This window comes from Crinia signifera, chromosome 2 (genome assembly GCF_055691185.1).
Source record: "Crinia signifera chromosome 2, ASM5569118v1, whole genome shotgun sequence".
NCBI classification, from domain to species: domain Eukaryota; kingdom Metazoa; phylum Chordata; class Amphibia; order Anura; family Myobatrachidae; genus Crinia; species Crinia signifera.
Window position 1 is genome coordinate 138,600,662 of NC_139218.1, and position 10,619 is coordinate 138,611,280.

The 10,619-nt window shown below is 44.3% G+C and overlaps 1 protein-coding gene across 8 annotated transcripts in view; it reads right to left on the reverse strand.

Annotated features, from left to right (window-relative positions):
* The window catches only part of LOC146060089 (uncharacterized), a 54,453-nt gene extending 44,101 nt beyond the window's left edge, over positions 1 to 10,352 (reverse strand). For 2 of the 8 annotated variants that reach the window (XM_083172970.1, XM_083172967.1), the window contains exon 1: positions 9,658 to 9,812. Coding sequence is in view for 2 of the 8 variants with exons in the window: in XM_083172969.1 (XP_083029095.1) it covers positions 10,066 to 10,195 (130 nt within the window). In the remaining 6 variants the exon portion in view is untranslated. Of the gene's footprint in view, positions 1 to 354; positions 492 to 9,657; positions 9,813 to 10,065 lie in introns of those variants that run through there. The other 6 variants (XM_083172969.1, XM_083172963.1, XM_083172964.1 and 3 more) reach the window with 6 other exon arrangements.
* Positions 10,353 to 10,619: the final 267 nt, after the last annotated feature.

The following is a 10,619-nucleotide window of genomic DNA, read 5'->3' on the forward strand; positions in this document are numbered from 1 at the left end:
TTCCAGTAAGTATGATATGAGTACAATTTCGCACTTTATATCATACCAAATAGTAATAAATCATTCTCTACTGCCATCATCTAAAAAGCATTGACAATACTTGAGTCTGTACAATGATCACAATAAAAAATTACAGTACATCCAGAAAGTAGTCACAGCGCTTCACTTTTTCCACATTTTGTTATGTTACAGCCTTATTCCAAAATGGAATAAATTCATTTTTCCCCTCAAAATTCTATACACAATACCCGATAATGACTATGTGAAAAAAAGTGTTTTTATTATTGCTAATTTATTAAAACTAAAAAAATAGAAATCCCATGTACATAAGTATTCACAGCCTTTGCCACAAACCTCAAAATTTAGCTCAGGTGCATCCGGTTTCCATTGACCATCCTTGAGGCACACACCTGTCCATATAAGGTCCCACACATGTCAGAGCACAACACAAGTATGAAGTCAAAGGAATTGTCTGGATTGTTTTGAGGCACAAATCTGGAGAAGGGTACAGAAACATATTTTCGGCTTTGAAGGCTCGAGGAGCACTGTGGCCTCCATCATCCCTAAATGGAAGCGGTTTGGAACCACCTGGACTCTTCCTAGAGCTGGCCGGTCGTATAAACTGAGTGATCGGGGGAGGTTACCAAAAAACCTGATGGTCATTTTGTCAGAGCTACAACATTCCTATGTGGAGAGAGGGGGGAACCCTCCAGAAGGACAACCATCTCTACAGCAATCCACCAATCAGGCCTGTATGGTAGAGTGGCCAGAAGGAAGCCACTCCTTAGTAAAAGCACATGACAGCCTGCCTGGAGTTTGACAAAATGCACCTGAAGGACTCTCAGACCATGAGAAACAAAATACTGTATCCTGATGAAGGGGGTCAAACCCCGAAAACTTGATCATGACAATACAATTCCTTTATTAATGGATTGATGCCTCTGGAGTGCCATTACTTTTGGATCTTTGTATTTGTTTCTATGGTATATGCATGTTTGAAATAATTATATACCGTGTGCACCATCCTCACTTTAATAAACACATATGTAGATTGGATGTACACAATGGTGATAGTATTTGCATGTGATCAAATCACAGCAGGCTTTGCTGAGTGGACACCGCCTGAGCCTGTCACCTGATACATGCGTCCAGCCTGGTGTGCAGTCCCACCTTGGAATAGCGTTAATTTGTGTGCTATTTATGGTAAGAACTTTTTATTGGCACCCAATGGGTTAAATGAACAGTCGAGAATAACTGCATTACTTGCGTAATTATTATTAAACGGTGATTAATAATGTAATAAATGGTGTCATAATGAATTGTACCAGAATAATATTACGCTTGTCTATTTGATGTATATAGTATTGATTGTTGCATTGATTTTTAAATGTCTTTTGTGATAATGTGTTGTTGTATTGGTGGTGTCTTGGTGATTGAACAGCTGTGATGAGGAGGCGCTGTCCTGGGTGGGCGTTGACGCAGAGAGTGTCTCTGGGATTGACGCTGCTTGCACGCTTCCCCACCAACAATTTCAAAAGGTATTTAAATCGTTCTGTCTTTAATGCTTGTTGTACCTGATGAAAATATCTCCCCGATATTGAAACGTTGTCTGAATAAAGAATTGGATTACTGAGATTGGAGTGCTGCACATCCTTTTAACCTGTCTATGCGAACAGTGCGGGCACCCAACACAGCAGCGTGTACGGAGGCTGTGCATATTGGATCAACTGTGTCTAGACAATCACGTGGTCAAACACGTCTATTTAGAGGCCTAAAGATATTCGACCGTGTCTACATAGACAGTAACAGACAGTAACGAACGTGTTAGATGCAAGCATTAGATCAACATGGAAACCAAATAAGTGTACATTTTACATCTGCCCCCCTGCAGTGCACATGGTTTTGTCCATCTAAGAAGGATTTTGTCAGAAAGAGTGAACTTGAATAAGGCCCTCTGTGCCTTGCTACACTCAGCACACTATATAATCTCACTCTGTGCCCACTTGGATGGTAAAGTATGAATGAATTTGGTACAAATAAAAAAAAAAAGTGAAAAACTCACGTTGATGAACTTTTGCATCTTTCATTACTGTTGATCTAGATGCTGTTGACTATCTTTAGGCGTCTAACTAGACGCATTCAACCAACAGTGGTTAACCACGTGATTGTCGATCTGGAAGCCGCCGCTCAGATACAACTCCTAATCCAGGAGAAGAGATTTGAGGAAAGTACACACACAGCAAAAAAAATTGCTCAGTGTGTATAGGCGAGCACAGATCCGGTAATCGCTCCATCAGATCAAAGTATTTATCAGATCAGTAAACACTGGGGCTAATTCAGGTTGGATTGCTGCTGCTATCAAACCTGCATTCTGCCCAATGGTGCCTGTCCAGGGCATGTGCAGGACTCTTTCTGCATGAACTTGAGAGCAGCAAGCGCCTCTGCCTGAATGACAGGGATAGGCCTTCGTGGGGAGGGGCAGCCCAGCATTTCCAGAAACGGGTTAATGCCTTCCCTGTTTTCCCAGGAATGGCCTAGACAGTTTCCTTGGCCTCACAAGCCGGGATCCCACAGGCAGCCCGGATTAGACTTACTTAAACTGCATTGGCAGAGGAACACTGAAAGATATTCCTCTTGAACTGCAAACGCAGGCAGGAGGTGGCATGCTCCTCCGTTTGCATAAGGATTGCATATGCTAAGCTTCTGATCCATGCTGAAATCAGGCCCACTATTTGATAGTGTGCACCCAGTATAACTCACCAATCCAGAGTTTTGTTATGTGCAAATAACATCCTGTGCATTTTCAGCAGCCCCTTTATCTATTTATGCCATGGTTCTCCTCTGCAGGAGATAACAGGTCATTCTAACCTAGTAGAGTTGGCATTGGCAATGCTGTGTATCCTCCTCCTTCTCCTTGTGCCAAACCTGTTACTCTCAGTTTTGACTGGCTCTCCTGTTCTATTGCCTAATTTCAAACCTTGTAAAAGACCCTGGACTTTGTCTTAGTCACTTTAAACCCTTCTGTTTCTCCGTCTGCCCGCAGGTGTGCTAAACCCTGGAGTGTATCTAGTACCTGTCTTCTGTTAACACTTGTGTGCTCCTGCTGTCAGTAATACAAACAATCTCTGGTATGGGTCATTCCATAACAAATTATCACAGCTTCCAACCCGACCGTCTTAGATTTTCATTACATTTGGTAGAATGATTAAGGACATAAATTACTTTCATATGTCAAATTTTAGCTCTCAGTGCTACATTTAATTGAAGTCAGATCCATTCCGACATGCATTTGTCAGAATTATCCTACAATACCTATTCAATTGTGCAGCCAAATCCGACTGTTTGATTTGACTGCTGCTACTGCTCATCCGGCCCAGTGCTAGGACTGGGTGAGCAGTAGCGGGAGGACGGCTGGCTGAGCACCAGCAATGTTTCGTATCCGCAGGGTATGGCACGTGGGGTCCGGTGGAAAAACCCTATTCAAAAGACTGGGAGGCCACCGATTGACTGGGAGAGCTCTCTCAGCCAATCAGTGGCCACCAAGAGTTTTGAATGGGATTTTTAAACCTGCCGTCCTTGCCTGCAGCTCCCATGCTTCCATGTGATAAATTGCATGCAATTTATCACATGTAAAAAAAAAAAAATGGCACATCAAGTGCCAAATCAAGTGAGCGCTCCCGGGGAGCTCAGGGGAAGTCGGGCCGACTTGTCCTTAAGACTTTTTACCCATTTCCAAAAGCATGCCAAAATGAAACATAACAAAAAAGATTGTATTTAACTGTCTAACATTCTTTATGTACAAAAAAAAAATTGACCTTGAAATGTAGAAGTCCATATTAAGCCTAGAACTAATTTTTATGAAAACTATGGCCCCTTCGCTTCAAAACAAGAGCAACATGAAAGGTCTATCATAATTAGATGCAAAGTTATGATTTTTCAATTGACATTGCAAGCATAAATTTTACAATTTTTGACATTTGCAACCCTGTTGCATGAACACTATCACTGAGGGCTAAAATTTTTCATATAAAAGTCACTTTATTTCGTCTATCATCCTATCAAATTTCATGAAAATCTGAGAGACGGTCAGGTTGAAATGTTACCTTTTTTATGATGATTTGGCAAGGAATGACCCGTATGTGAATTGCATTGTATCTGTATTATTTACTTCTCTCTAATGTAGTAGAATTATACTGTTTGTACCACTCATGGATACTGGATTGAGGATTTGACCCAAGAATCCCTCTAGTAATGGCTCGGTTAACATGAGAGCATCTCTCTATGGGGGGTATTCAATCCCCCACTGATATTTGCGACGGGGGAAATAGCGGCGGGTGCCTATTCAATGCTGTCTTTCCAGACAGCATTGAACAGGCATCTCGGCAGAAGACACCCGACTTTAGAAGCAGTCGGACCGATTCTGCCAAGACCGGACGTGGATTGTCGAGCTCCTGGCCGTATCTCGATGATCCACGACCACACCCCCTTTTCAGCGATCGGCAGACGGGACATTGAATCCCACCTGTCGAGATTCAGTTGAATGGGCCGAGAACGGGACCGCGTCATGACTGTTAGGCCGGCCCAACAGTCATGACCCGGGAATTAATACCACCCTATGTATTAAATATTGCTTAGTGTCTTTGGAAATGGAACAAACTTTATAAAGTTTTGTAACTCCTCCCTTTTTCAACAATTTTAGTCATATACCATTTTCACTGTATTGTCCCTTTTTATACTGTGAAATACACAAGTATATAGAACTATAACCAAGGCAGAAAGATGTGTGACCTTTATACCGACATTACAAAACAACAGAGTATTTGGTCAAAATAAGTATTTCTGAGAACACGTCCAGAGTACTTCCTATGCGCTCATCGGATCAGGAATTAGCTCCAAGTAAGGTAACCCCCTACACACTCTATTGTGTTTTCTAATCTTTACCAAGGCCACAATATTAAAGCAATACTAAACCTTGCCAGAAGTAATGCATGCTTATGAATACTTTATCTCACTGTGCCAAATGTCCCAATATGTGTTTAATGTAGAAATAAGCAGAAGATATAGCTGCTTGCAAGTAGTGATTGTGGGCTGCTCTTTATGATCAGACATAGCCCTGAGACTATTATGCTCTCATTATTGGGTGATGTGTTATACCCCTTTTACAACAAAAATCCCGGATCTGACCCGGCATTTGGAACAAGGATCCAAGCCGGGTTGGATCCGGGATTTACCCCGTTTACACTGCGGTGCCTACCTGCAGTGTAGGTGGAGGTGGCGCTTGGAGATGACATCACCTCCAAGCGCCAGGACCATGGTCATCCCCACTGGGACCGCCAATCGCCGTGCATTTACACCGCCGCTGACCCAGCATGACAGGCCGATAACCCGGGTTTTTCCCGAGGTGTACACGGGGTATTAATCTGTTGAGTAATAAATAATCACATTATTTTTATGAATTTGAATCCCGACTATAGTTCATTAACATGTAACTGAATCAGAGTATTCAACAGTTTAGATAATGCACCTAATTCAGCTCGATCGTATATACCACGTTCATTTGCTAAAAACTGAGATATGATCGCAATTCTAGAGGAACATTACGACAATTGGTCATGATGTTCCTCTGCAGCTGCAGTTTGAGAAAAGTCTGACATTATCCAGACTTTCTGTCGCAATGGGCCTTGCGTAATCAAGTAAAGGCAATGCTTGGCCTCCACATGCCCCAATTCTCCCAATGCAGGCTAACTGCATCACTGCAAACTCCATCACTGAAACGCCACTGCCAGTCAATCAGGAGTTTGTATTATAGCGATGTGACCACAGGACCCGTTCTGTACATGCTCAGTATGGGTCCAATGCGTATGCAGTTTCCTGATAATCAGGAAACTGCAGGTTGGATAATGTATACCATCCAACCTGAATAAGGCCCCATGTCAACCAAAGCTATGGTAAAATAAAACGTTATTAACTGATACGGTGGGTGAAATTTAATAGGATGAGAGATTCAGAAGTGAGAGATTTGGTAAGAAATCTCCAGTTTTTAAAATCAAACTCGTTTTGCAGTGTAAATTATTGCCACCAAAAACTGGAGATTTCTAACCAAATCTCTCACTTTATTATTCTCTCACCCTATTACATTTTATCCAATATTTACACTTTATGGCATCTAAAAACACTGTTTATTGCTCCTCTTTTTGGACAGATGTATTTATGACATCCCTTATAATCATAACTCAACTAAGCCTTTGTCTACAAGGCTTATAAACAGTGGTGTACCTTATAGATTTGACACCTAGTACAGTAGAGGATAATCCATGCGCATCCTATAGGCAAACATCATGAAATGGGAGTGTGGCTTAATGGTAGAGGGCACGGTTTAGCGGACCAACCTCTATTTTTGTCATTTCAGGGTTCTGGGAGATGCGGGCTGCTTCCAGAGACTACTGTGGCTGCAGTGCCAGTTCCTATATTGTGAAAGGAGCTGGATGCTGCATGTGATGTTACAGTTACTGAGTAGGAGTCGGAACTTTGCTGTCACCTCTCAACATTTTACAGCAGGGTGTGGCCCACAACCACGTAATGATGCCACTGCTTATTGACACATAGAAAAATAATTTCCTGTACAGAGAATTTTGATGCTGTGTATGCTTAACATATCACATACATGAGACAAATTCTGAAAACAATATCCTCTGTGGGCAACAAGAAACACACTGGTGGGTTGTGCCGAGCGGATACACAGCAGCAGATTCATAAAGTCCAGCAAAAGATTATGGCAGAGCAAGAGGATAACCCAGTATTCTGTAGTCATGTTTGAGATACAGTATAGTACTTGCTTATTTCTCCATAGTGAGCTGGTGTCCTGTGTGTATATTAGGGAATTTATATAGATTGTAAGCTTGCGAGCAGGGCCCTCCAACTCTATGTCGGTTTGTTACTACCCAGTTTGTTTTATCACTGTTTCCTATTGTAAAGCGCAATGGAATTTGCTGCACTATATAAAAAACTGCAGTACTTGTTTCCTAGCACGGCGCCCAATATTTTCACCTTATGTGATCGCATCGCATGCCATATAGCCGCATACGATGCGATGCTATACAATTTTTTATTGTACAACCACCCTGATGGGTCCTTACAATGTTAAATGCCCCCCCCCCCATAGTCAACGCCACCCCCACGATCAACGCCAACCGAATCGTGGTGAGCGCAGCGAGCCTGCGAGGGGCGGCGGTACGCGTCCTCCGACCTTTTCATACCCCCATTATCCACGTCGCCGTGGAGTTGACTTTAGATACTGTGGCGAGCTCAGCGAGCCACCTAGCCCAAAGCGTGGCGAGCACAGCGAGCCCCGCGAGGGAACACGGATTACTTTACATGTATTGCGCTTCACTTGCCACGCTTCGGGCTCGTATTCCGCGTCCGCTCGCCACACTATCTAAAATCAACTCCACGCCGACGTGGATAGTGGGGGAATGAAAAGGTTGGAGGACGCGTACCGCCGCCGCCGCTCGCCATGCTTCGGGTTGGCGTTGAATGTGGGGGTGGTGTTGACTATGGGGGGCCATTTAACATTGTAAGGATCAGGGTGGTTGTACAATAAAAAATAAAAAATCGTATACGATCCCATCGTATGCCATCTCATGGTACTTACAATCTATATCCCTTATCACATGTAGACACATTCACAGTCGACATTGGGTTTTTCACTTTTTTGTCCCAAATGTCAACACAGTCGGTATGGACACTAAAAAAAAGTGCACTGCGTACCCTTGCATGGCTCGCTACACTCCTCATGCTTCGGGCATGGTGCCTCACTACATTTGGCACACTCATTTATTATACCACCTGTCGGCTCAAAAAAAGGTGAAAAGCCCCATGTCGACCTTTTGATTGTCGACCTTCCCCATTTCGACCTAACGCATGTGTGGACCCAATGTCCCTGTCGATCTAACCCATGTGGACCTTAAGTCATTTTGACCTAGTGACCGTATCCCGGGCCACAGGTGTGCCCATCTCATATTCAGCAAGAAACATGCCAATTTTCCCATGTTCACACAGCTTTTAAAAAGGGGCTATATACCAAGGTTTGGAAAGAGGTTAAAGTGAATGGAGATAAAGCACCAACCAATGAGCCCCAAACTGCCATGTCACAGGCTTTGGATGAAAAATTACAGGAGCTCGTTGGCTGGAACTTTGGGGCTGATTCTGGATCACTCGTAGTGTTTGCGCATGTGCAAACTGTGACTGCGAACAGTCGCGGTAACTTAAACAGTCGCCGGGCCCTTCGCAACGGGGAGGGAGTGGTGGATGGGGGTGTTGGTGGTGCTGTGCCATGGGAACGCCCATTGTTTTATGGGCATCTCCATGTAAACACTGGGCATTCCCAAGGGTACGTGGACAGGCCGATGCCTTCTGGGGGGCGGGTGACTGATGTCACATGGCATCAGCTGCCCTCCTTGTCTTCATCCTGCAAATTAAGGTCAGTTGAAATCCCCATCGAATGATTTCTCCTGCAGTGGAGACATGCCAGGGGATGAGTCTTCATTATACATCCTCTCGCATGTTAACACGGGGATCCAGCGGTGTGTGTGTGTGTGTGTGAGGGGGAGGGGGGGGGGGGGTGCGCAAGCTTACCGAGCTAATCAGAATTACCCCTTTATCTCTCCAAGGCTTAGTACACATGCCCCACAGTCACAAATTGTTAACATTTACAAGAACACTGCTGATACAATGTGGACTTCTACTGTCTTACTGTCTTTACATACCACTATGCCTTCCCATTATAACAATAATGACATTTGCAGTTTTGTAAACTACACCTTTAAATGTACATTTTTCTGTTAAGGCGGCCACATCCATATGCATGCCAGGTACAGGTGGTTGGCTACAGTGCTATGTTTCAATGAATAAAGAACATTTAAAAAAAAAAAAAAAAAAATTAAAACCTAAGCACGCTGCAGTTCTATTGCTTTGTTTACCTTTAGCTGAATTTTTATTATATATATATATATATATATATATATATATATATATAACATAAAGGGGGACATTTTATAGGATGAGAGATTCAGAAAGTGAGACATTTGGGGTGGGATGTATTAATATACAATCGCCGCCCTTCGCCTGACAGCGGCCACGATGCTACCGCATATGTACTAACATATGCGGCTAGCATCGGGTTGCGGTGACGGAGACCCCCGCTATACCTGTAATGTGGTGTGCGGGGGTCTCCGTCACATCCCGGCGGCTGTCAGTGTCCCCCTGCGTCTCCTCCTCCCCCCTGCAGCCGGATGTCCTCCCGGCTGTGACACCTGCTGGGGGAGGAGGAGATCCATGGAGGACGGGGGCACGTGGACGGCGATAGAAGCCCATAGGCGATATGGCGATACCCTGCCCAGCGAAGAAGGGGCGGATGGGTGATGGTTTTCCCTTTAGTACATCCCGCCCTTGGTCAATTCTAATTTTTTTTTTAAAGCGCCAATCATATACACTAAAGAAACAGTTTGATTTTGAAGTGTAAATGATTGGCGTTTTAAAAAAAACTGGAGATTGCTTACCAAATCTCTCACTTTCTGACTCTCTCATCCTATTAAATTCCACCTAATGCATCTCACACACCCACTAAAGGCTTTCCTAGTCAGTGAGCCATGCTCCTACCTGATCCTCCGCCAGCAGCAGCACACACTCACGTCCCAGACACAATAATGTTACACAGTTACAGTGTATGTCACTTAGCGCTCTCTGGTCCCTCCCCCACATCCTCCGAGCTGGTAGAAGCTGCACCACAGTGTATGGCAATGTACTATGTAGCGCTGCGCACACTCGGACCTCCGAGTCCGGTGCTGCCTCACACTCACATGCTGCCGCGCGTCCGTGCAGAGCGCGTTTCTGCGACTGCCGGCCGGGACAGGTAGCGCTAACCCTTACATGCCTGGAAAGGAACATGTGCAGGGCCGCTCAGAGGCTAAATCACATTACGTATTAGTACACACTCCCTGCTGTGCACAGCAATGTCAGACACTGCAGTATTATTAGACACGCGTCCCACAGCACACAGCCACTTGCCTCTAACCTTCAGCACATGGAGACGGGTCGCCGTATCTCGCCTTGCAGACAGCGTGCTTGGGTGCTTGCTTCTGTTGTATGAGTCGGACCGCCAGTTGTTGCTGCCCTGGGCCTGACCCCTCCCTAGCATAGCCCCTTCCTGTCTTCTTGTCTCAGCTCCCTTCAGAGTCCAGACTCGTCCCCCACATTACATACTGTACAGATAAGGAGGACTGTCCACACTGCAGAGAACCAGCTGCCGGGAGATAACGTTCTCCTTTACACATCTCTCCCCAGTCTGTGTGCTTTCGGGGAAACACCCACAACAAGCACTTCTGGGGCACTATACACAGCTTCCTTGCATAATATTCTTGCTGTTAATAACTGAAAACTGATACCAACACTGATGTCTGTGAAAAAGTCCCCAATGCGGGCCGAAATGCGTTTGGACCACTACATCATTGCTAATATCACCTTATACTTATACATTTACATTACATTTTATTCAAATGTATTATTAATGCCTATATGTGTATATTATAATAAACCCATGTGCTTTTAATACAAGGACTAGT